General features: G+C 42.7%; 1 protein-coding gene across 1 annotated transcript in view; it reads right to left on the bottom strand.

Moving 5' to 3' along the window:
• LOC147883139 (uncharacterized) overlaps nt 1-27,696 on the bottom strand; it is a 121,075-nt gene that overhangs the window by 18,626 nt on the left and 74,753 nt on the right. Inside the window, 2 exon segments of the mRNA XM_087400052.1 lie at nt 14,482-14,899; nt 14,901-15,217. Of these exon segments, the coding sequence (XP_087256178.1) occupies nt 14,482-14,899; nt 14,901-15,217 (735 nt within the window).

Genomic DNA, 27,696 nt, shown 5'->3' with positions numbered 1-27,696 from the left:
TCCCGTTGAGCATCATCAGCGTCCTTCTCCTCTAGATATGGATGTGCCCCTTGCAAAGGGGATCATATAGGATGCTGCACATGCTCTTTCTCAAGTTGCCTCAAAGTGAAGCTGAAATGCTGAGTGTTGCTTTATCAGATGCAGCTCTTTCGTTGGAGGATACATATGTTGATCTAGCTCCTTTGCCTCTGATGCTTGTGCCAGAGTCTTCTTCTGTTCAGGATACAGAAGTGTCTTTTTTACTGAAATCTTTTCATCCCATGTTACAACAGGTTTTTGACCTTGTGATTCAGAAATTTCGGGTACCAGCCTATATCAAGAAGAATCACAAGGGCAAAAAACAGCTAGTTTTTATTGATGGTGTGGTTTCATCATTGCATCAGTTTTTACAGAGCAATAATTTTAAGCTGGAGGATGCTGTGTGTGATCCTCCTCCAGCTTGATATGTAACTTTTTACTTGGCTGCCTCATGACTTCTGCTCTGAGGCTTTACTTGTAAATTTTTTTTAAATACTTATTGGTGGGTTTTTACCTCTTTTGAGGTTTCCCACACAGAAATATAAGATTTCACTATAAAAAAAAGTGTGTGTGTGTGTGTGTGTGTGACTCACTTGCCAGAGTCTGACTACGCTTAGTCACCTTCAGCCTTTGTCTTCTGATGAAAACATGCACTTATGTCAGGCCAAAATCTATCTCCAATCAAATGATCGAAGAAAGCTTGATCTCGACAAAGGGCTTTTTTGGATAAAGGCTACTCTTCGAAGCAATTTTTCAAAAGTTTGCATTACAAATGACAAGCTGCAAATACTTGTCGCGTTCGGATGCCTCATGGTTCTTGGTCTTCATCTCGCTCTGAACTTGCCGATTTTTGTGTGCAGCACTTATCCTCCCATTTTGGACATGTGGACTTTCCTTCTTCTGAGATTTTATCTGCACGTCAGCTTCTTTTACAGCATGTCCATCCAATTCTTTCTCAAGCTCAGGCTTTGGAGCTGGAACTTCCCTTCACTGAAAGGGAATTGTCAGATGTAGTTAAATCCTGTGGTAGATGGAAATCTCCAGGATGGGATGGCCTCACTGTTGAATCCTTTCTTGCTTTATGGGATAGCCTCAAATCCCCTCTACTGCAAATGGCTAATTCAGCTTGGGAAAATCAGCAAATGCCCCTGTCATGGAAAAAGGGACTGGTAAAGCTCCTTTCTAAGAAGCAAATTTTTGATTATCACTGATTGGAGACCAATCACACTCATGCCAGTCATTTACAAGATCATAGCTACAATGCTTGTTGACCGTATCAAGGGCTATTTGCATGATGGACTGCATCCTTCTCAATATGTCTTTGATTCTCGTAGGCATATCATGGACAATACTGCCAATGCTTATGTTGGGATTGAATATGCCAAGTACACGTGGCAGGATGTTTTGCTCTTACAGATTGACATTGCCAAAGCTTTTGACACAGTTCAATGGGAGTTCATCTCACAAAAAATGCGATCCTTGGGCTTTGGAATAAAAATGCAGCAAGTTATTTATTGGCTCTACAAGGATAGCAATACTGCTCGTATTATTTTTGGAGACATCTCTGAAGAAAGGACTCTTCATGGTTTGGTTCGTCAGGGCTATCCCCTTAGTGCCTTACTATATGCTATTGCTACTCATCCTATGCTGCAATACATTGATCATCTAGTGGCTACAGATTCTCTCCATGGTTTGGAACTGGATGAAAATCACAGCATGGTTGCTCAGGCCTATGCTGATGATTCTTTCTTTACTCCAAGGAATACTCCGCCTGATCTTTCTGCTTTGATGCAAGCCCTTTCAGTTTATGGTTTGGCAGCTGGCCTTCATGTTAACTTTCAAAAGTCTAAGCTGCTCCCATTGCATCTTGAAGACTGGCACAATCTCTTATGGCTAGGGGAGACCATCCCACCCGCTCAGTTAGTTTGACACCTTGGTTATCCTTTGGGCTGGGGACTTACTCGTCAACAGCAAATTGATTGGGTTCTAATCAAGCTCCGGAAAAAGCTTGAATATTGAAAATTGGCAACCTAGCCTTTATATGTTTGCCTCCGAATAGTGCAGTCCATACTTGTGGCGTACATTCCATTTTATTTGCCTTTGATCATGTTCACCAAGGCAGATCTTGATTCCTTTATGTCTGTCATTATGGAGATCTTTTGGCATTCCAAACATAGCAGAAAAAGTCTCAGATTTCTTTCGGTGCATCGAATTTGCTCCCCTAAGATGCATGGAGGTTTGAATATCACTAATATCTAGGTGCACATCCTTGCTCACAGGGGGAAAATGTTGCTGCAATTTCTAAAAGGTGATCAGCCCTGGGCTCTCATGATTCAATCTCTGGTCACACATATCAGTACTCCTGCTTTTGGTCATTGGCAACCCACTCAAGTGGGATTTCTTGTTTGGGTGCATTGATGGCACTTTGCATGGCTGCCCTATGGTCTCCAACTTGCTTCTTGACTAGAAGCATATTCTGTCTCACCTGAAATGACATGGTCAACAGTCTCTAATGGGTAATTCTTTGTGGGCTGAAAGCATTCACCGGTCCAAAGTCTTTCAACCTCCGCTTGCTTTACAGGAACCTCACCGTTCTTACTTTATTTCTTTTAAAGGGATCAATACTATTGCTGATGTTATTCATGATGATGGCTCTATGCTTCCCTTTTCTCTGGCAGCCACACAGTATGGTTTGGGTTCTCATTATCGTACTTTGTGGTAGCAAATCACTTGTATTCTTTTGCCTTTGGTTCCGATTTCCCCTTTGAAACTCTAGGATCGATTAGAGGATTAGACATTGACTTCCCTTGGGTCCTCCTCTCGTCCTTTGAGGCTATCTCAGATTACTATGCCTGCATTATACAAAATCCTTTTGCCTCAACCCTGGGTTTTAGAAAGGGGTAATTCTCTTTGGTGAATGCATCGGTCAACTAAGTGGTGGAGGAAAAGATTGCGGCAACTGTAAGCATACCAGGTTCCACTTCGGCAACATGTTTTTTTATGGCGAGTGCTTCTGGGAATTTTTCCATCTGGACAATTGCTGGCCCGTAGGCACATTGCTCCTACTTTATGTCATCGGTGTCTAATTTCTCAGGAGACTGCACCTCATTTATTCTGGCGTTGCCCGTCTTCTCGACAGTTTCTGGAGTCTCTTCGAGAGAGGCTACCAGCGAGATTCCGAACTGTTCTCTTCGGGATTTGTTCTGGCTCTTTGGTTTTCATCCACAGCGACCGGGGTTTCATCTTTTCTTTGTTTGGGCTCTCTATTGGGCACTTTGGACTTTATGGACAAACCGCAATTGTGAAGTCTTTAGTGATTCCAATTTTTCTTTGTTTGCTTTCTTTAAGCGTTCTCTGCAGCAATCTTTCTTTGATTGCTTATAGACTCGCTAGATAAATCAAGATGTATATTTGGCTTATACTGAGATCTTCAGTTGATGTATTTTCTAGCGCCTCTTTTCTGAGGTGACTATTCTTGTAATATAATCAATCAAAGCTTTCACTATATTAAAAAAAGTGTGTGTGTGTGTGTGTGTGTTTCACCAAAAAAAATATGTGTGTGTGTGTGTGTGTGTGTGTGAGAGAGAGAGAGAGAGTGAGACGGAGAGAGAGAGAGGTGCGTGAGACGAGCAAGCTGAGCGCCCCGCCAAGTTCTTCTTGCAGGCCCCCCCTTCCGTCCGTACGCTCGTACGGTGGCTGTAAGGGTTCCGTACAACCGTACCAGGGCCTACGATAAATTCGTCATCCCTGCGCAGACCTGAGCGCAGGCCCGCATGCTTTCTCCAACCTCCACTTCTTTTTGCGTGCACGTACATCTTCGTCAGTCTTTCTGTACCACTGCAGTTTTCAGCGTCCTATCAACCTTTCCATACAGCCCAGTCTCTTCCGTACAGTTTCTGCTAGATATTTCCGTACAATCTAACTTCGTCCGTACAAAGCTTTCCGTACAGTCCCGTTGGTGTTTGCCCTGCTCTTGCTCGCCTGCTTTAGCTGCTGCCAACCGCTCCTTCTTGCCATTTGCTTTCCTCCCCGTTGCTGTGTATCACCTGTCCATAATTGTGCATAAACCCTGCTGTCCTTTCTTGCTTCATCAATTCTGCCCTGCTCACCTTCATGGAGGGCCATATTAAAAGCTATTCTTGGAAGGACTTGTCCCGGGACCCTAAAAGACAGCAATTCGAATTCTCTACCTCAACCTCTGAAGATGCTCACTATGTTTTCGATATGCTCAAGGATGAATTTCACCACAGCCTGAAGGAGTGGGCCAAACCTCCCCCGGCCCTAAAGTATAAGCTGAAGCTGCCCTCATTAGTTACTCCTCTCCGGAAGTTCTCTCAGCAAGCAGTTATCATTTTCTTCCCTGGGAAGTTACCTTCTGCAAATGATGTGGCTCAGTGGGTTTAGGCTTTGTTGGGAGGTTGCTTTGTTGAAGGAGTATATTTTGCTTCTCGAGGTTTTTATGAAGTGCACTTTTTGGATGCCTCATATTGTCAGCAGATATTGGAGATGTCTCCTCTATTCTATGGCAGACAAATGGTGCATGTCATGCCATGGTCGCCAAATAAGGATTATCACGGTCTCATTCGACATCATTGCCTTGTCTGGGTTGAGGTAGTGGATTTTCCGGATTATATGAGGGCTGAGCTACCAAGTCTGGCAGCTACTTTGGGGCAAGTTGTATGCCCACCCCGACCTTTGGGCAATCGAAATCGGATTTGTGTTCTTTGGGATACAAATCACCCAACCCCTCCTTCCATTGCGGTAGAGGTGGAAGATGTTCCCTTGGGCGAAAATATTTTGATTTGAAATGGGGAGTATTTGCAGGTGCTTGTTTTACTTGTCATAAATTTGGCCATCTAGCTTCACAATGTCCTGCAATACTGCATCAGCTCCCACCTACAGCTATTGCTCCAAAAAATACTACCTCTCCAACTTATGGTCCAGGGCCTAAGGCAACACCTAGCAAGTTGGGTGATGTGGCATCTAAATCTGTTCTTCCCAAAGAAAGTGTGGTCCAGGTTTCAGCCAAGCAAAAGGATAAGGGAAAGGGCGAAATTTCAGAATCTAATGCCTCTCCTCAGGGTGCCTGGCAGCAACCCAAAAAGGTATTTGCGCTTAAGCCACAGCCGTTACAATCTCGGCATTGGGATGCCTCTACTTCCACCCCTGGTCAGGCCTCTACCCCTGCTGATAGCCTGACTTCTCAATTGTGGGTTGATGTGCTCAAGAAGGGCATTCCTGTATGTGACAATGATGTGGATGATAGAGCTACTGATCCAGGAGGCCAGGTGGACGTCAATGTCATGGCTGAGGCCTGACAGCTTCTACCTTACTATGTTTCTTGGCTCAACTGTACATATCCTCTATGTCTGCTTTAATTACTTGCATTACATACAATGTTCAAGGTCTTTGCAATGTCAGTAAGTGGAGACTTTTTTGGCACTATGTACATAGAATGCACCCCGATGTAATTTCCTTACAGGAACACAACCAACACCTCTTGGCTGGCCAGCAAGGCCACTTTGCTGGTTATGACATCTTTTATGCTGGTACGATGCACTTTTCCAGGGTATGCATGCTGGTAAAACATGATATGCAGCCCACGGTTGCTTACAACAACCCCCAGGGTCGATGGATGGTAATCAGATGCATCTGTCATGCTGATCTTTATGAAATAGCATCAGTTTATGCCTCTCAAACTTCTGCGACAAGAGCTCGAATGTGGGACTCCCTCAAGCAATATCCATGGCTGTCTAATGCTTTTTTGTGTGGAGACTTTAGTAACTCGCCTGCCATGCAAGACAACACCACTCATCGTTCTCACATGATCCCCACTGAGCTTCGACATTGGGAGGATATGCTTTCTTTTTTGCATGCAGAAGATTTATGGCTCTCAACAAGGGATAGAGATATGGGTTATACATACCGTCACAATGCTTTTACTCATTACTGGGCTCGACTTGACAGATGGCATTTGTTGCAGGCTCAGCAGTACACTAGTTTCACGTGTGCATTATGGGTTGATCATTCCCTCTTGTTATTTGATCACTTTCCAGTATGCCTGACGTTATCTATAGCACATTTGATAGATGATATGCCTTTTTTTGGTCGTCGCCTACTCCATGTTAATAGTGCTTATTTGCTCCATCAACAATTTCAGAACATGGTGAGAGTGGCTGTCCGCCCCCTCCTCTTACATGCTCAGGAGGACATGGATTTTGCCTGGATCAGTCTTGCCTATTGCTTGCAGGCTGTTATTCAAGATTATGGACGGAGTCACATGGAAAACCTCAGACTTAAGCTGAAATGGGCTCAATCTCACAAGCAACAGATGGATGCAATCAGCTCTTATAGGCCGCTCACCTCTTCTGAACAGGATTCTTGCGCTTATGCAGTTCATATCATCCATCAAAATGAAGAAGTGGCAAATCCGAGCTCGCATGAAACCCCTTTTGGATAAGGGCTGTTCCTCCAAGGCCTTCTTTAAAAGCCTGCATGCGGATAGGCGAAAGGAAGATATTTGCAGGATTAGGCAGGATGATGGCACCTGGACCACCTCCAAATCAAAACTGGAATCGCAATGCTCTAGTCATTTCCAGCATCTCTTTTCTCCTCAGCCTGATTATTCGATGCAAGTGAACGCAGCTAGGTCTCAATTCCTTATGCATGTTCAGTCTATATTGTCTCGGGTATAGGCTCATGCATTGGAGCAGCCATTTATGCTTAAGGAACTAGATGATGCTTTGAGTCATTTACGTAAAGGCAGCTCTCCTGGTTGGGATGGATTGACTGTTGAATTCTTCCGGGCATTTTGGGGTGATCTCAAGCACACTCTTCTTCTTATCATTAATCATGCTTGGGCAGAACAATCTCTTCCCCCTTCTTGGAAACATGGGCTTGTCAAATTGATTCCCAAAAAAAGATTGTGTGAGACAATGGCTGATTGGCGGCCCATATCTCTTATGCCAGTCATCTACAAACTCATTGCCAAGATGATTGTCCTTAGGGTTCGATTTATCTTGCAAGCCGGACTTCATCCCAGGCAGTATGGGTTTGTTCCCAGAAGGCAGATTACTGACAATATCTCCAATGCTTTGCTTGCAATTGAGTATGCCAAATATTCTAAACAAGATGTTCTCATTCTGCAAGTGGACATTGCGAAAGCATTTGATACTGTCCATTGGGATTTTATTTCTCAGACAATGCATAAATTGGGATTTGGCCCTCAGCTCGTTCATGTTATTTACTGGTTGTATTCTCATGCCATTGCACAGTGTCTGCTTGGTAGTGGGTTGTCAAGGACATGGACTATGACCCGTTCAGTGAGACAGGGATGCCCTCTTAGCTCCCTACTGTATGCCATTGCTACTCATCCGTTATTGTTGCATATGGACCATCTTGCAGATACATGACAGCTTCATGGCTTGCAAATTCCAAGGGCACAGCAATTTCTTTGCACAGGCATATGCTGATGATTCATATTTCATGCCCAGGAATTCTCAAAGTGACCTCTCTCATTTGATGCATACTTTGAATGATTTTGGCATAGCTGCTGGACTGCATATCAACTTTTAGAAATCGAAAATTCTAGCATTGAAAGAAGTTGATTGGCATTCACTTCTCTGGCCAGGCCACATTATTTCTTCCCATACCATTGTGAGGCATTTAGGGTATCCCATTGGCTGGAATATTACCCCTCAACAACAGCTTAAATGGGTGCTTCAAAAGATTAACAAGAAGCTGGAATACTGGCACTTGTCAACTTGGCCTCTACATGTTCGACTTCAGATAGTCCAGTCTATCATTATGGCATATGTGCAATTTTACTTGCCTCTTCTTCACTGGTCTTTTAAGCATTTGGCTTCCTATATGTCCTAGGCTATGGAGATATTTTGGAAAAGCAAATCTCACAAAAAGGCTTTGCGACTACTTCCCATGCAGTCTGTTTGTTCTCCTAAGACTCATGGTGGACTGAATATTCTCAATCTTCAGTTTCATATGTTGGCAAGAAAGAGCACTATGATTGCTGATTTCTTTCAGCAAAAACAGCCATGGGCTATTATGCTAGCAGCTATGTGTGGAAACATGAAGTCTCATGCATATGGGCATTGGATTACAGATCAGTGGGAAGCAGTCATGACCACATTTCAGGGGAAAATTCCTGGCTGTCCTATTTCTACTGCTTTTATTCATGATTGGAAGAGAATTCTCTCTTATGCTAAATGGTCAGGTGCTTCCTCCCATCATGGTAACTCTCTTCGGTTGGAAAGCATCCATTGGAGCAAGGTGTTTCAATCGCCTCTTGCTTTACAGGCACCAATTAAAGCATATAATCTTATGAAATTGGGCATAAGATTTGTCGGAGATGTGGTGGATCAACATGGTTATGTGCTCTCATTTCCACAAGCTTGCAGGACATTCCCCTTGGGTCTGCATCATAGGCCCATTTGGAGAATACTTACAACTATGTTGCAGCCATTTGTTCCTGTTCCTCCGTTGTTTGTTCAGGACTGTTTGTTCAGGACAGATTACTGGACTGGAATCTGATTTCCTTGTCTCCTGCTACCTGTTCACTTTCACTGCATAATTTGACATCTTCGATGGTCTACAGATTTCTTCTTCCACCGCCATGGATTGATAAGCATGCCAACACTCTTTGGAATTTGGATAGGCCTTTATCTTGGTGGCAATCAAAACTCAAAAAATTTTGGAAAGCTAAATTGCCATTGAAACAGAGGCTCTTCCTTTGGAGATGTATAGTGGGAGCTTTTTCCATTGGGGTGAAATTGGAAGCACGTCGTATTGCTTCCTCTTCCTGCCCCCGTTGCTCTCATCACCATGAGACAGTTCCCCATTTGTTATGGTCTTGCCCGCACTCTCGAATACTGATCACTCATGTCTCTCATTTGCTACGGCTCCGGTTTCCCTCTATCAGATTCGGGAAACTCTTCTGGATGTTCGGATGCTTCTCACCTCATATGTCTCCATTCCTCCTTTTCTTTCACTGGGCTCGCTTTTGGGTACTATGGACTATTTGGACACAGAGATTGCATTTTAGGATGGGACAACAGTTTCCTCAGGCATATGCTTTCTTCAGAATGTCCCTCAAGCAATCTTTATATGATAGTTATGCTGCAAGGGACTTGGATGCTACTAGCCTTGAAGTGTTTTCTCACTATTTTTGAGTTCTTTCATTAGGCTCTCCTTTGGAGTCTAATGTCATGTACATTGATTTCATGCAAATTTTATAGTTACTAATTTCACCAAAAAAAAAAAAAAGAGTGTGTGTGGGAGAGAGAGAGAAAGGTGTGTGTGTGTGAGGAGAGAGAGAAGCCTTCCACAACAGCTCTAGAGTCCCCCGCAACCAGCCCGTGAGCCTCAGCTCCCTGTTGCGCTGCATCAAAGCCCAAAAACCGGTGTTTTGGAGCAGTTATTACCTGCTGTACAGCCCGCCAGAGTCCCGTACAGATTCCGTACAGGTGTACGGCCTGTACGGACAGTTCCGACTGCTGCAGTTTGCTGCTCCCAGTTCATCTCCGGTTCCTGGATCGTTTCCACACAGGGATTTGCTTGCGGACTACATCTACGCACTGATTCTGAAGGCTTTTGCTCCCGTTTCTCTCCTCGAGTCTTTGGGTCTGGTGCACCTTTCCCATCGCCAAAATCTTCCCTTTTCCTCTGAAATATAGTTCATTTGGGAATTCTTACTGGTTTTTTCTCTCTTTTTCCTCTTATCCTCTCTCGACCTCTACATCCCTCTTTCCCCTCTTTCTCCTTACAAATATACTCTTTTCCTCTTCTCTGTGGGCTTTTTTTGGGACTGGTTTTTTTCCTTCACTATCACTTTACAGGTACCGTGGATCACCAAAGACTCTATGATTTCTGTCCATCCATAAAGTCCATAGTGCCCAGTATCATACCCATACAAAAAATAAAGTCAAAACCTTGTCTCGCTAAATGAAAACCAAACAACCAGAAAAATCTGCCAAAAGTAACAGTAGGAAATCTCGCTCGAAGCCTTTGTCGGATGAGAGCGATGAAGTCACAAGTATGTGGACAGAACCAAAAGATGTGAAGCACAGATTCAATAGAGTGCAGGCATCTGTGACAAACAGCCGCAGCAATATGTCTATGTCCGAGTAATTGGCCAAACGGAAAAATGCCAAGCAGGACTCGCCAAAGGAAAAGCTGTTGCCGAAGAGGGACTTTGTAATGCCAAAGGAGACGCAGCCGTTTTCTCCACCACTTTAGTGGGCGATCCATATGCCAAACAATATTTGCTCTGTCAGAAATCCAAGGCGGAAGTAATAACACTTTATACAAAGATGACACTGTGATATGTGACAGCTTCAAGGGACGGGCTGAAGAGGAAGAGGAGTGTAAAATCCAATCTTCAAGCCTATTCTGAAGTTCCAAACGAGGTACCGGTAAGAACGGTTGAAGCATTGCTGAAATCCTATGCCATAGAGGACGATAATGAGCTCCCAAACCGTATTTGCTAGCAGCCATAGAAAATGATAAAAGTGTGCCATCATCCTGAAGTACATCCGCCACAGAAGAAATGCCTTTGAAAGAGAGAAAATAAGAACGTCTAGATTCTTGTATGGCCAAAGAAGGGTGGAATACTTTAGACCAATAAATATTCTCAGCCCTCCAAGAATTTCCCGACAGAGAATCTCGGCAATTCCATTCCAAGTGGGATAAAATATGTTTCCAATCAAGAAGCAGGCGAGAAACAAAAGGGCAGCCTCTAATCTTGCCTTGGATAGAGCCAAATAGGAAATCCCACTAAGTAGGCTGCCAATGCCCAAAGGCAGAAGTATGAATATGTAATAAGAGAGAGCGGATCATGAAAGCCCAAGGCTGATCTCCTTGCATAAACTACAACATCATTTCCCCTCTGTGAGCAAGTAAATGCATTTGAATATTGAGAATGTTCAGACCCCCATGCATCTTTGGAGAACAGAGACGATGCATATAGAGTAATCTGAGACTTTTCCTGCCATTTTCTGAACACTAGAAAATTTCCATGATAGCTGACATGAAGGAAACTAGATCTCCCTTAGTGAACACAATGAGAGGCAGATAAAATTGTATGTATGCTATCAAAATGGATTGTGTGATTCGCAAACGAACATGTAATGGCCAAGTTGCAAGCTTCCAATATTCAAGTTTTGCCCTCAACTTTGTTAGCACCCAATCAGTTTGTTGGGAACGAGTGAGTCCCTAACCTAGAGGATAGCCAAGATGTCGAATCAATCGACAAGCGGAGACAATTTCCCCATGCCACAAAAGACTGTGCCATTCCTGAGCATGTAACGGCAACAATTTTGATTTTTGAAAATTGACCCGAAGACCAGCAGCCAATCCATATGTAGAAAGAGCCTGCATAATCATGGACAGATCACTCAGAGTATTTTTTGGTGTAAAGAATGAATCATCAGCATATGCTTGAGCGATCATGCTATGACTGCTAGGAATCTCCAAACCGTGCAACTGGTCAGTGTCCAAAAGGTGGTCCAGATATTGAAGCATTGGATGAGTGGCTATGGCAAAAAGTAAAGCACTTAGGAGACATCCTTGCCTAACAGAACAACCAAGAGTCCAGGATGTAGAAATGTCCCCTAAAAGTATGCAGGCAGCTTTACTATCTTGATATAGCCAAGTGATAACTTACTGCATTTTTGTGCCAAATCCCAATGCCTACATAGTCGATGAAATAAAATCCCACTTAACAGTATCAAAGGCTTTGGCAATATCAACTTGCAATAACAAAACATCCTGCTGCGTATATTTGGCATATTCAATTCCAACATAGGCATTAGCAATGTTATCTGTGATATGCCTACGCGGGACAAAGCCATATTGGGCAGGATGCAACCCATCATGTAAAAACTCCTTTAGCCGATCGACAATCATTTTGGTAGTAACTTTGTAAATGACTGTCATAAGGGTGATAGGTCTCCAGTCAGCCAAAGATTCACAAATTTGCTTTTTTGGAAGGAGTTTAACAAGACCTCTCTTCCATGTGTCTGGCATTTTCTTATTTTGCCACGCAGTATTCACCATATGTAGCAATGTATGCTTCAAAAGAGGCCAATATTCTAGAAAAAACTCGACAATAAGACCATCCCATCTTGGAGATTTCCATCTGCCATAGGATTTGATTGCATCTGACAATTCCCTCTCAGTGAAAGGTTCCTCCAATTCCAAAGCTTGAGTAGTGGAAATAATAGGAGAATCATGCTGTAACAGTAAGTTTCGTGCAACCAAAACCTGTTGTGAGGGAGGAACTGCAGAACCAAACTGCTCAGAGAAATGATGCACACAAACAGAAGCAAGCTGTGACCATGAGGTGGTCCATGATCCATCAAGCATAAGCACCCTACAAATTTCTGTTTTTAATCTCCTCTCATGCAAGCTTTTGAAAAAATGTTTGGAAGAGCAACCTTTATCTGTAAAGGCTCTTTGTCTTGCTCTAGTCTCCCATTTAGCCAATTTCCTGTGATAATTGAGTTTAAGACAATGTCTAGCTTGGCATACTATTGTTTGCTCATGCAGGGACAACGAACGAAGATGGCTACGTTCAGTGAGGTCCTGACAAGTGAATTTCGCCTAAGCAATAGTTTCCCTCAGAGTCTTCATGTAAGACTTGCCATAACCTCTAATCACAACTTGCATTTTGGAAACAAAAGAATCCAAGGCATCATCAATATGAATATGGCTGCGAGAAGACAGAGAATGAGATGCTTCAGTAACCATGGCCTTGAAAGCAGCATGTTGCAAATAGCTATTGTTCACGATTAGATGTCGCCTTTGTGGCAATCTATCATCTGGCATATCATGAAAGGATAACCGCAACCATAGAGGTGCATGATCTGAATGCACAAAGGCATAGTCAATCCACATTTTGCATGTAAAATCACCATTTTGTTGCAGACCTACACTATACCATCGATCCAGACGTGCCTGATAAGAAGAAAGGGCATTATGTTGGAAGGCGTATCTAGGTGACAGGCTGCAATTCCTTCCAAAGGTCGACCAAATCAAGATGCATCAGTAATTGAGACCATGCATGCCTTTCATGGGTTAACACATGAGTATGTCTGGAGGTATTGTCACCCTATTGTGGAGCATTATTGAAATCCCCACATATAAAGGCATGATATCTCCATGGATATTGTTGCATGCATCCCAAATTGCAGTTCTTTCTCTAGAGGATTGAGGTGCATAAACCGAAGCAAATTCAAACACCTCTCCTCGAATGATGCATTGAAGAACAAGCCATCTGCCTTTATTGTCATTTAAAGCAATAACTGGTTGAAGCTCATGTTTGATCAGAAGGACTATCCCTGAGAAAGAGTGCGCCCCAGCATAGAAAATATCATAGCCACAATAGTGTCCTGTCTTTCCTGCAGAGACATGTTGGTTGTGTTCTTGTAATGCCACTATGTCTGGCTGAAATCTATTGATATACAACCACAGAGATTTCCATTTCCTACTGTCACACATCCCCTGGACATTGAGTGTAAAACATTTGATATGAGCAGTCATATTGATCAGGATGTATATACAACTTATACTGAGATCTTCAGTTGAGTAGTAGTTACTCCATTTTCGAAGTAACTATGAATGTAATTATTTTACAGCAATAAAAGATTTCTTCTCACCAAAAAAAAAAAGTGTGTTTATGTGTGTTTGAGAGAGAACAAAAGGCGAAAGCATAGAAGTAATTTGTCACCGCAAAGGATGATAATGAGAGCCCAATCCATATGTAGTGGCTACTAGAGAAAAGGGGAGCACAGTACCAGCATCATCTATAACATCAGCAACCGAGGCGATGCCTTTAAACGAGACAAAGTAGCAACGTCGAGGTTCCTGTAAAGCCAAGGGAGGCTGAAAGACTTTCGACCAGTGAATGCTTTCAGCTCTCAAAGAATTCCCAAGCAAAGATTGCTGTCCAGACTGGAGTTTCATCTTTTCTTCGTTTGGGTTTGCTACTGGGCACTATGGACTTTATGGATATATAGGAATTGTAAAGTCTTTGGTGATCCTACTTTCTCTCTGTTTGGCTTTTTTAGGCGTTCTCTGCAGCAATCTTTCTTTGATTGCTTGCAGACCCGCTGCATAGATCATGAGGTCTTTTTGGCATATACTGAAATTTTCAGTTGATGTAATTGTAGCACCTTATTTTGAGGTCGCTACTCATATAATATAATCAATCAAAGATTTCACCCAAAAAAAAAAAAGGTGTGTTTGAGAGAGAGAGAGAGAGAGAGAGAGAGAGACCCAAAACAAAATGTGTATGTGTGTGTGTGTGACATGTGTGTTTCACCCAAAAAAAAGAAGTGTGTGACATGTGTATGCACATACCCGTTTATTCATGTGTGTGTGATTACATATATATGTCTATAGATACATACTAAGATGCACTCATGCCTGATTCCAATTCTTTATTCTTACCAGATGTGATGGGCCTTTGACTGCATATTTAATATCTCCAAAAGGAATCAGCACCGCAGTCTCCACCAGGGTATCAAGGGAGTCCATATGTGACATAATAAGAGCATGAAGACATTCACTTTCTTCTGGTGCTGAGCATACATCTTGACTGTTTCCAAGACATGACTCTATGATTCCTAAAACAAGTTCAGCTAATTCAGGAACTCCAGGTCTCTGAAAACTGGTCTTATCTCCAGCCCATTTGCAGATGTGTAGTAGGCCTTTCCATAAACGCAACCAATCAATGCTTTGAGATGACAACTGCCATCCTCGCAGCTTTAAACGATTGAAACTAAGTGGAATCAGAATAGCAGCACGATAGAAAAGATCAGCATCCATATAGTTCCCTGGATTTGTACTGAAGATTTCCATGACAGTCTAAAATGACACATATGATGCTTTTGAAAGGTATGGTGTATGGTATTCCTGAAAATCCATTGAGTGTTGGCCTTAACATGAAATCATCCACGTCACAAAAAGCCAAATATTCTGCTAACTCATTTGCTTCCAGCAAACATCGTAGAAGATTTAAGCAGCACTTTGCTTGAAGTACCCCTGTAGCCTCAGATTTAGGCAGCTGACAGAAAGAGGCTTTACAAAGAGAGAGAAATAATCTAAGACTTTGAATCCATTCAGCTGATATTGACTGTGCCACTGAAACTGATCCTTGAGGAGGTACATCATTGGATGGCCACAGCTGCCCAATATACAAAATGAGGAAGAATGTGCTTAGTAATAAATTACAGGCATAATCAACACAGGAATTAGGATAAGCATTGTATTGTCGTAGAAGATTAAAATTACATTATCATACGATGTACATTTTATGAAAAAAGACAGAAATAACCACAGCTGCCTACTCAAGCATACAGAATTTCCTAGGAGGATGTCTTGTGCATGCCATGAACACCAGAAAGAAATTATCCTCCATGTTTCCTTTGCTTTCTGGAGATAGGACAGGGAGATACAGGGTCTGAACTTCCTTCAAAATTTCAGGAGGCTATCTGCTTGTAGCATTTTAGGAGGAGACTATTGCTAGACAGGGCATAGTACTTAGCACTAAATATAGGAACCTTGACAAGTCCAGGGTGGCAACCACTGTCGTAATCACAAGCCGAGAGCCTGGAGAAGATGATTACCATAAAGCGAGCGAGGAAAATCGAGCAGCCATAAATAAGTGAATGAGAAAAAGCGAGTAAACATTGAAAAAGACCTAAAGTAAGGTTTAAGGCTAACAAACATCTCTATAGAAGCAATACAAGGTCAATTCAACGTCTTTAAGTATGGGAGACTCCATATCCATAATCAAGTTTGGGGGAAATCTTCCAAGCATTCGCCGTTTCTCATTTTGAAAAATCGTTGGGTAGTTTGGTCTATTGAGCACCTTCAGCACTATGCACTCTTTCGATGCTTGAAAGTTCAATGTTGTACTCAAGCACTGACTAGATCTATGAAGAGAACAATTTTATCCCTAATTACATGCTAGAACATGATACCATAATTACATGAAACCGTAATTACTGTAGGTAAAGAGTGGGCTCGATTGCTTTAAGTGTATGCAGGGTAAAGTAAAGCAAAACGAGCGAGCCAGTCTTATAAACATGACACTGTAACTACATCTTTATGCCAATCTATTCATGCTGCTAACGTAGGATTTGACAAATATACTTTACTTTGCCCTCCATACACGTTCATTTACAGATAGTAGGCAAAGTGGGCTCGCTTGCCTTATTCACTACTGAGAAGAACATCCAAATTATGTCAGCCTGCCATAGGTGTCTTCAACAACTTATGTACCATGATGTTAAACATAATTACCCAAAACCTCTGCAAACTCCACAAGATACAAGCTTGCAAACATGTTTGCAAGTCTGTTTTGGTTTTGTGGACCTAAATCAATATCAAGCATATTGCAGTTGTAGATCTTGGAACTGGGACCACTATGGCTGTGACATATGCATCTTGCTGACTGAAACTTATGGTCTCAAATTCGGTTACGAGACCACGGACAACTGTTGACATATGCATCTTGCTGACTAAAACTTATGGTCTCAAATTTGGTAAGAGACCACGGACAACTGTTGACCTGTTCAAACACGATTTTCCAAATGCATTTCTGATTTGAAGAAACTGCTAAATGTGTCTAATGGTAGCTGATCCTATGAGAGCCATGCTGATGCCTTGATAGTGTCCAGCTGGCCAGCTGGAAAGATGCAATAAACATGATACTGTAATTACACCCAACTCTTTCCTACTATCTGTAAAAAGTACCAGGTCTGTATCTTCCCAAGAGTTTTCTCTCTTAAAGCCCTAACAATGCCAGTGGTATTAATCACTTCTCCAACAAAATCTTTATGCCAATATATTCATGCTGCTACAAATGTACTTTGCTTTACCCTTCATAAACATTCAATTGCCCCTTGCTGTCCTTTCCCTGAAGAGCCTCTTGTCCTCTTCCCTGGCCTTTCCATCCTCAAGCTGATTGTCACACCTTGTTAGCTGCACAAACGCCCTTCTCCCGCCCTGCCAACCCACAACTTCCCTCCCCTCCCTAACTGTTAAGCCCACCCTTCAGTTTCCCACTTTCAGCTTTCCTTTGTCTGTCCCTAGCCCCCCCTTGACCTGTGATACCTCTCCTTTCCTTCTTACCATTCTCACAGGATTGATCAAATCACATTCAGCTCAAAAACTTGTCATCTTTGTGAACAGGTGGCCCTAGTGGTCCATAACTGCATCCCTGTAATGCATGGAACTCTCCTTTCTTCAGCCAGTCCTCCTATCGCCTGCCACACCTCAGCTGCAAGCTGTTTCAAGGATTGGGCTATATGTACGCAACATAGATCAAGCAATACACAACGATGTGTCTTTTCTTCTCTCTGCTTTCTTTCATTCTGTTTGATCGCTCCTTTTGCAAGTCTACCAAACGTTTGTAATTGAGCAGAGTTGCTCTTTGGAATGGCGTTGAAATATTGATGGTATAGGATTGGTTGTCACCAGAGAAGAAAGAGGATTTGTGGGTAGGTACAAAGGAAGATGGAGGCTTCGCAGACTCAATTTGGGTTCTAGAGACATGTTTGAGCTGAAGGGGGGTTTTAAGGCACATTGGAGACCAGCATGGAGGTGAGCTAAAGGGGGTGGCAAGTAGCCTAGGGCTGAGAAGTAAGGAGACTGATAGCTAGTGATTGGAACTAAAAATTGGCTAGAGTGCTTGTAATCAGTGGCCTACTCTACTGGAGTTTCATGTAATTATTTTCCCCTCCCCTTCTTATGCTCTTGCACTCCACCACCCCCTCCTTACTTTCTTGTCTTGGCTTTGCCCTTCTTTCATTTTGATAAATTTTGTTTTTTCTATCCACCAATGATGGGAATATACATGAATCTGTCAAACATCAATGGAATTCTGTTTCTGTGACAAGGATTTGGCCCTTTTGCTTTGACTCTTCTCATTCGCTCCTTTTTCTTCATTGTCTTTTGATTTTTCAATTTCCAATATCATCGCACCTCGCTCACCTTTGTTATTTATTTCCCTTTTCGCTTCATAGACAAGCCTTCTTTTCATGTAACATAGCTTCGGATATAAGAATAGAAGGCCCCATCAAGTAACAGATCCACCCCAAACCAGCAACAATCTTGAGAGGTTTCATTTAAAGGTAAGGTATTGTCATTTAAAGAAGTTACCTCTATTGGTTTCCTTTCTTATACTCTTTGGGAGTTGCCACGTGCCCTCCCTAAGCTGCTGTGTTAGATTCTTTTTCTATTGTCCCGTAGAGCTTTTGGTCTCCTGTGGACGTTAAAGACTTTTTCTTTCCCTCCCATTTGGATACAATACCTCCTTTAGTGAGGTTCCCATTCATAGACAGAGTTGATGTCCAAAGTGTGCAAATCTTGCTTTGCTCTTGCCTCAACTTTGACATCCCTTTTGGAGCCTAGGATGCATGCCAAATAGTAGGTTGGCATTGCAACTTCTTGATAGCAATTCTAGAGAGCCACAAGAAGATGAGGGGTGGTAGCATATCATTAATTAATCTATATTGTCACAACACTCTTGTGAGCACAACCAACCTATGGAGTGGTCCCGAACATTGAAATTCTTGTCGCTGCTCTATCATTTCCACATCTTTCAATTGGGGCAATCGAGCCTTCTCCTCTCACAACCTTACCTATTCAATAAGGGCTTGCCTTTAACTTCCTCCTCTCAAATCTCCAAAATATTTGTTTACATAAATGATAACCTTGATCGCATTTATTGTGCCTTTTTGTATCTTCAGTCTGTGCTTTGCATGTTTCTTGCCTCTGGTAGCAAGTTTTAAGGAAACAAGGGCCTTCAAAGTAGGGTTGGATATAGTCAGACATGTAGACTAGATCTCAAGCACAGGCAACCGAGGATCAACAAGCCTAGTAGCGACACCAACTAAAAAAGTAATCATAGTCCAGAGAAGCCGAAGCACCTTATGATCAGTTTAAATGTGCCAAAGGCATTCCATAGACTTGGAGATAAATTTCTCAATATCTAAAAAGACCAAAGGGATAAGTGGCAAATGAAACTGCACATAGGCCATGGTAATAGACTGCACAATTTGAAGATGCACATGTAATGGCCATGGAGACAGTTTCCAATTATCAATCTTATGAAAAAGTTTTTGTAGTACCCAAAGCCTTTCCTGTGGTAATGAAATATGCCAACCAATGGGGTAGCCTAAATGGCACACAACCTAATCAAAGGGCAACACACGTTCAGGCCATCAAATGTGATGCCAATCTCTCTCGTGGAATGGCAGGAGTTTGGTCTTTGCAGACTTGTAACCCAGCTGCATGACCAAACAAGTCAAAAGCCTGCATTAGATGCCGGATATCCGATTCAGAAATTCGGAGTCATCTGCATAGGCTTCATTAACAAAAGGAGCACCTCCAGAAAAATAAATACAATGCAGAAGCTGGTGCGAAACTAAATCATCCATGTACATCAGGAGTGGATGAGTGGCAATGGCAAAAAGTAACGCACTGAGGGACAGCCCCGTCCCAAAGTCCATGGAGAGAAGGGCATCAGATAAAAGACAAGATGCAGTGACACCCTCATAAAGCCAATAAACCACTCTTTGTGACTTAGGTCCAAAACCCAACCGCTGCATGACATCAGCAATAAAGTCCCATCTAACAGTATCAAAGGCTTTTTCAATCTCAATCTGCATTGGGTATATTTGGCATATTGAATACCAATACAAGCATTGGCAATGTTATCCATAATCTGCCTGCGAGGTACAAACCCATATTGTGCAAGATGCACGACGTACATAATATATACGCAATACCAACATTTTGGAAATGAGTTTGTAAACCACACGCATCAAAGTGATTGGCCGCCATTCTGACAAATACTTGCATAAAGGCTTCTTGGGAATCAAACACAGCAAGCCTTTTTTCCAAGAAAAAGGCGTAGAGTCAGAGAGACAGGCATCATTAATCATGTACAGTAAAACAAGGCTGAGTTTATCCCAAAATTCAGAAAAAATCCATAGTGAGGCCATCCAAACCCAGGGATTTGGAGCGTCCCTATCTAGATAAGGCGCCTTTCAGCTCTTGATCTGTAAATGGCAGCTCATGACAGAGAATTGGATGAACATGACGAAGAAGACCATCCCTCGCATCAGCCTCCACTAACAAAGGAGAAGGGGCAGCAAACAGAACACTATAATAATGCTGAACCACATGTCAAGTTGCTGCTTATCCATCATCCATGACCCTCTGGAGGCAACACACAATCCAAGAATGCATCTATCGAGAGGTGCGTAAGATTTTGAAAATGGAGGGCTATATGAGCCAGTATTAGGCAAAGTCAGGAGACACACACGAGTGCACACATTTAAATGCTATATGAGCCAGTATCAGGCACAGTCAGGGCTTCGACTGGGTGGACAGAGGAGATCATGAGCACGATTGGGATCAAACAAGGTTGTCCGTTACCACCGACCTAGTTTGACCTATACGCTAGCGAGCTTGAGTCCTTCATCACAACCATCACGTATCTCATCTTTGACTCAATTGTCCACCTAGCAGGAACAAAATCCCTACCGGGGATAAACTTATCAGAGACAGATTGGTTCCAAGTAGAGAGACTCCAGGTTATACTTCTTGCTCAAATGATCTACAAACAAGAAGCCGTTTGGTCTCGCATGATATCGTACTAGCAAAGTTTTGGGCTATCACTATATAGATCAATGTAGTCTTCTAGGTGGTCACTAATCTCCAGAGAGTCAGAGACTTTGGTACCACGCCATCTGAACGGCGCAGATTGTCATGGCTAGGCTTGACCTCCTCTATGGCATTGGAGGAGGGAGGTACCTTGACCAGCTTGAAAGACATGACTTTCAGTTAGGCTTTAGACTCTCCTGCAAAGTCAAGATAGTATTAAGCAAACCTAATAGTCTCATCCAAGGTTCTTTGGGAATTTCTACAGACTTCTACCTTGTAGTCATCTTTAAGACCACATATAAACCCCCTAATTCTATGAAACTCAAGGTTTCCTAACTAAAGAATAGCCTCACTATAGCTGGCAACATACTGATTCAATGGAAACTTTCCCATACTTAGAGAATCACATGCATCCCAGGACTTTTTCTATTCATTCTAGGTTTGAGGCTATGCACTCGGGATTGATCCATAGAAGGATTAAGCTTTAAATCTAGTATATGGCCAGCTTCATCAAAAATACATTGGGCACTAACCCTTAGTGGATGTGAGGATAGCACAGTGGAAACAAGAAGCAAAGAAAAACAAATTCAAACAGTCAGAAATTTATAGAAGAGCTTCTCTAAATTTGTATAGAATAACATATCAAGATTAAGCAACAAGTATTGACCATTATACTTTAATCTATCTTGAAACAAAGGGCTTTTTAGGATCAACAAAATGGTTAAATGGCGAATTTTATTTGTAAACAACAACAAATAAAACATTGTTTTATTTGGAATAACCTCATCCCAAAAATTTCTACAAATAACAATCCAAAACAAAGGGCTTACTTCTTTGGAAAATAAACAAAGGGCTTACTGTAATGGTTCAAACTTAAACAATGCTTGCAAAACTAACAAACAAATTCTAACCAAGGAAGGAACTGAATTTATCTTAATAAACTTTCCAAAGCCCACCAAACCGAGCTGCATCTCTCCCCATCGCTCCCCCTGCCCTCCCTAGTAGCTCTCCCCGCCCCTCTCTCCCCCACTGCCTGCCCCCCCTGGCGGTCCTCTCTTCCCCCACTGCCCTCCCCTATTGCTGGCCCCTCTGCCCCCCTGCCTGCCCCTCCGCCCCTCTACTCACCTGCTTCTCTCCTCCACTTCCTGTCCTTCAGCCTGTGCTGTCTGCCCTCTCCATCTCCTCTTCCCCTTCCTCGTCTCCTCTCAGCCCCTCCTCTTTGCCCCTTTTTAGTCTCAGCCCCTCCTTTCCTCTCTTTCAAGCAGAGAACGGATTCTCTCATTGCTTGAGTCAGCCCTCCACCCTCAATTGATGAATGGCCACCCATTCAGTCGATCCTCGACCACTTCTACCAGCCATGAGAACATGCATATTTTCTAAAGACAAGTTGTTGCAACTTCAAATTAATGTGCATTGTGGAGTTTGAGAGCTCCACCACCCTCTTTGGGCAGATTCATGGGCCTCATCCTTCTAGATCACAAGCCAAAACCTGGATGTTTGCTGCCTTACTTCCTAATATCAACCCTTGCGTTTCTAATGTTTGATTATTGGAATGAGGTTTCTTTCAGGTGGCTTTTGATTGTCCTACAGTAGCAAGCACAATGCCCAAGGCTAGCCCTTTGGTGCTTGATTCCAGGATGATCTTTTTCAAACCATTGTCTTTAGGCTTCCATCCTGCAGAGGAGGACAAGCAGGCGACTTCACTCTTCATCAAATTCTCTGGTTTGCCTCATGTTTATCATCGACTGCTCGCCACAATTGAAGCTTCTTTTAGTCTAATCACAGAGATCCCCGCCCCCCTTTCCCTGATTTACCCTCTTCCATAGTAGAGGCAATCAGATTTGATGGGGTTCTCAGAGTTAGGGTCATCGAGTTTGATCCTTGCATTTTTTATGACCACATTATGCTCTAGCATCTAGACGGATCTATATTCGACAAAGAGTGGAGGTCACGGGTAGGTAGGATCAATGTCGGATATGCAGAACCTCTGCGCATTTTGCTACAGATTTCCCAAAGAAGAAAAGGTCCAAGAAGTCTTCTAGTGTGACCCTGTTGGAATATGAAGCCAAAGTGAGTAAAAAATGAGTGTACTAGGTGTCTAGGGGGTGTTTTATAGTCTAGTGAGTCCTATGGATGCCATGTGTCATATTGGGAGTTATCCCACATAGGTGTTCATATGTGTGTGTGTGCTCTTATATAAGAGTTGTACTTGTCTAGTGTCAAATCAATCAAGTATCAAGCTACAAGCTCTTTCTTCTACATGTAAGTACTTTCATTTTGGTTCACTACTATAGTCATTTCATTTCCATTCCATTATGTCTCTCTTTGAGTATCACTTCCTCTCTCCCTAGCCTACCCTCTCTCTCTCTCTCTCTCCACCATGTTCCTTCATATGGTATCAAAGCCTCCCTTCCTACCTTCCCCTTCTTCTTGCTCTATCTAGAGGATGAGAGAAGCCCACAAATGGAAGCTTCTCTCTCCTCTAAGGTAGAGCCTCCCTTTCCTTAGCCTCGCCATCAAGTCCTCCGATGTCCTAGTGATTGCTCCTGGTCCTCATTTGTGAGTTCAGCTCACAGTTTGTGGTTCTCCCTCAGCATTGGCGGACATTCTTCATCAGTTGGTCGCCAAAAACTTGTTTTGGAGCAGTCCAGCAGCTGTTTTTGACCTTTTGAGGTCTAATTTTGACATTTTTTGACATTTTGGCACTACCCAAACATAAACGACCCTGTCCCGCACCATTAATCAAGGGGGAAGTTTTTTTCGCTTTTTTGTCCGTACAGCTGTATGGACGTCCGAACGGACCTCTGCAGGCGGATGCGTGATAGTGCCAGGAGTCTGTACAACTTGTCAGAAGGTGATTCCGAGCAGTTTTAGGCTACTTTTTGGCATTTTTTGCTCACATTTGGACTCCCGTGACCTCCACCAGTGATTTGAGCTTCCTGAGCTTACCCACAAGTCATTTCGACTGTATTGACACTCCGGTACATTGACTTGAGGCTTCCAACAACGGGGAATACTCTTTTCACACCTCGTCATCTCCGACATTGCGATATTGCGGTGTTTGACTATCCCGAACAATCAAATATCATTTTTTATCTCGATACACTTCGGTGACTGCTTCGATTTGCGCCTCTCTGCTACTCATTGCCTCTCCAAATGCGCATGAGCCACTGAGCTGAGCTGCCCTCACTTTGCTCCTAATTCACGGGTACCCCCAATTTGTTGGTGCTCACAAATCTGATTTGAGCTGCCCACAATTTGCATCTTCAACTAGGCAGCTCCCATGAGCACTTTCGCTCATTTTTTGAGCCTCTTTTGCGCATTCAGTGACTCTCCGATCAGCATATTGAGAGTCATGACGTGATGTCCCTTGGTAGCTACTCCTATGGCCTTCATCGACACATCATTCGAGGGTATTCTCGCCTGGTTCTTGACCGACATACCTCTTTGCATAGGATGTGCACACTCTTGTGCAGTGGCTACTTCGAGCTCATGGGTTCTCTACCCTTGCTATGCATAAAATGAATGAAATCTTTTATATTTTTTATATTTTTGAGTTAAAGGTTCTCTGCCTTGAGTAGTCTCTCCAAAATGAATGTTTGCAGAGTTAATAAAGGTCCTCTGTCTTGGATTGTCCTCCTAAAATGATGAATTTCTTTTATGATGTGTGACTCCATGTTTCTAGTTAGTCCCTGGAGTCAAGACGGGGATGTATTGTAGAAGCCATGTATTGGCATTGATAGGTCTATTTGTTTATCAGGCCTGGCTTGAGAGTTCCAGGATGTTGGTACATTGGTCTCCTAGACCTCTGAGTTGGTCATGCATCCATGCATGATGCGCCTCTGAGCCATGCTAGATAAACTTTCTATGTTATGCTCGCTAGCCTCTGAGCCATGTTCACTTGCCTTTGAGATTGTGTGGGAACCATGTCTAGTTCTAGACCGGCATGCCCAGTTTTGATGACCGTCATTGTCATGTTCTGTTCTTGGTTCCTAGTCTCCCACCTTGCCTTCATGGGAGGGTGTTGTGGTGTGCATTTCGCAAGAGTTTTCACCTCGGATCACTTTCCAGTGGTTTTGATGCTTTATGAGCCTCACTTGAGAGGGCGCTCTGCCAATATCAAGATTTCGGATGCCTTGTATGCAGAAAAGGCCTCCGGAGTGCCATCTCATTCACTTGTGGCAAAAGCCCCCTCTGGAATTAGTGATGTCAACCATTCCATTGCTGAGACATGAGATTTTGGATGGGAGGTTGGCCTCCATCTGCAGTTAGCAGCCCTACAGAGGGAAGAGCAAAAACTGTCTATAGATGCTTAGATTCCACAATGTCTTGTAGTAGCAAGGGCTCATCAGTAAGGTCTTTTGGATCATAGCAGAGTATGCCTTTCATGCACAAGAGTCATTTCGGACTCAGATCCGAAGGCAAAGTAAAGAAACAGTTCTTCTCTACTCTTGGCCTAAGATACGGCAGAGAAAGTGTTTCTCAGTTTATTGACTTTCGCGAGGGGGTTTTACAATCAGATCCTGATGCCATCTTACGTATACCTACTGATTTTTATACCTACGTTCTTTCAACAGATCTTGACATACATGCTAGAGATGATGCCAAACAGAGATTTTGGTAGGCTTTTCTAACATTTGTGAAACCAAATATGCAAGTCTCAATTGATGCACCATCGACCAAATTGGAATTTAGAACTACAATTTTTACCCTTCACAAGGGAAAGTGCCGGAGCTCAGATGGGTTGACACCCCCCTTTCTCATTGCTTTTGGGACATGATTGGGGACCATGTTACATCAGCCCTGCATCGTTTTTGGGACTTTGGTACTATGCATGATCACTTACAAAGGGTCAGATTCATCTTATCACAAATGAGGGTTGAAAAAATTTGGTTTCCCAATGGAGGCCTACGAGAGTGGCGTATGAAAGCATGCAAGAAAGAGAGAGAGAAAATGATACTGGAATGCGGTAATAGCAACTGCATATTCTCAGGGAATACAACTGACTTGGATGACTCGACCAAGGTTACCCGGCCAAGCTAACCCAATCCTGGCTATCCAACCCGGGCAGCCTATTTTGCTGCTCCACTCTAGCCTTGTGTTTTGGGAAACCTTGCCTCAGATCAGGCAGAGCCAGTCCCTAACTGAATCGGAACACTTACTCCTGTCTGGGCAAGCACACCCACAAAAGCCCTCTCTCACTATGAGATGCCAAACTTTAGCAGGCCCATCACTCTTTGAGGCATTTTTTTTGAGATTCTGGCTAAAGCTATCAGTTTGCGTTTGCAGGCCATTCATCCATATTTATGATATGCAAATGTGCTTCATGCATGGCCAAAGCATTTCTAATAATTTCATTTTGGGAGGCTTAAAATTGGGCTATGCGGAGTGGCGAGAGGTTAGCCATTCTACTCTTGGATGTCAAGAAAGGTTACAATAGAATAGATTTTGTATTTGTTTCTTGCTCAAGCATTTGAGATCTCAGGCGGGCATTGCCAGGGTTTCCAGGGTTTCCCCTTGGGGTAATTCCTATTAACATTTAACCAAAAAACAGTGCTCTACTATGTGTTCCTCCATTTAGATACAAAATCCCTTTTCTTGGTAGGTAAGAAAAAGATGTGGCTGAAGGAGGTACGTAATTCGATAAGTAAATGATAGATGAAAAATTTTTCCATAAGAAATAAAGTCATTATGCAGGCAGGCTATTGGAGACTTCCAAAAAGTTGGACTCCTATGAAAACGTGTGTTTCTATGTTGGCCATAAATGTCAATAAGTGTGCTGGAAACCAATAACCTGATGACAAACAATTTGGACCTCCAAAATTATGCAGAAATAAGATGCTACTTTGCAAAAAACTCTGCGGATCTTGTAGAGGCTCCTTTACCTTATTTCAAATCTTGTACTAACAGATTTGATCATTTATTAGTTGACTTACATTCCTCCACTCTATGAGATAGTAGAAACCATTAGATGAACAGCTCTATGGGAACCAATCATTGAAATTTGAACAACTTACTTTCAACTTTGAGAGGTTTCTGCAAACCATTGAAATATTTGTCAATAATCATGGATGGGAGAACATCTAGAATGATCCAGGTGAATGTATGTGGACCTTTTGAGCTCTTTTTGCAACATTTTTTATTTTGAGGACGACACTTGAATAAGTTACACATTTACAACAGGACCCTGCAGGAGGAACCCTCTAATACCATTGTAAAAAATGTCGTGGCCACCGCTTATACCCTTTCATCTGTATGGATGGCAGTCATATATATCTTCATTCTTCCCTAGACATTTAAGTTCATTAGTCTACATGCAGAAACCACACAAACTCGGAAAATGGATTCAACTTTGCCTGCCAAAACCTCATCTATTCGTTACTAGATAACTCCCCATGAGACACTGGAGCCTTGTATAGAGTAAGATTGATCTCTTTACCTCCTATGGATAATGGTTCACAGATCAGGAAATGGGTCATGCTGTACCTTCGTGGATTTTAGAGAAGACCTATAAACTCACTTCATATTTGAAGTGTTTGAAGGAGGTGGCTGGGCTGACATCGAGGAAAAGCGAGTCACCAGGATGGCAAGTGTCAGCACATCTTTCTTAAAATTTATCACTTTCCCATTAGGAAAGGGAGGTGCTCTATGGCAATAACTAGTTGTTGCTTAGTAGTTAACTCAGATAAAGGTGGAGACTGGGCCTTATACAGTTAAGTGCACAATGAACTGCTATACATTTGCCTTCTCATCAAGTGCTAGTATCTTTTTAATGCTTCGTGTCGTTTCATCCAAGGTTCAGAAGGCCTATTCGAAGAACATTTTCTAGGTGGTAAGTCATATGACAATACGCCACTGTGAACTGCAATGGAATTTAGAGAACCTCTTACAGGCCTTTTGAATGCAGCGCAACCCAAGTCATTCACAGCATCCATTTGCTGCTTCAAAACAGTTGTGGACAGAGCATCTCATCGGTCCAAACTTGAG

The sequence above is a fragment of the Dipteris shenzhenensis genome, chromosome 28 (assembly GCF_047967505.1).
Source record: "Dipteris shenzhenensis isolate YYH24624 ecotype China chromosome 28, Dip_SZ_1.0, whole genome shotgun sequence".
Lineage (NCBI taxonomy): Eukaryota > Viridiplantae > Streptophyta > Polypodiopsida > Gleicheniales > Dipteridaceae > Dipteris > Dipteris shenzhenensis.
The sequence above is the reverse complement of the archived record's forward strand: the minus strand, read 5'-3'. Positions and strand labels throughout refer to the sequence as shown.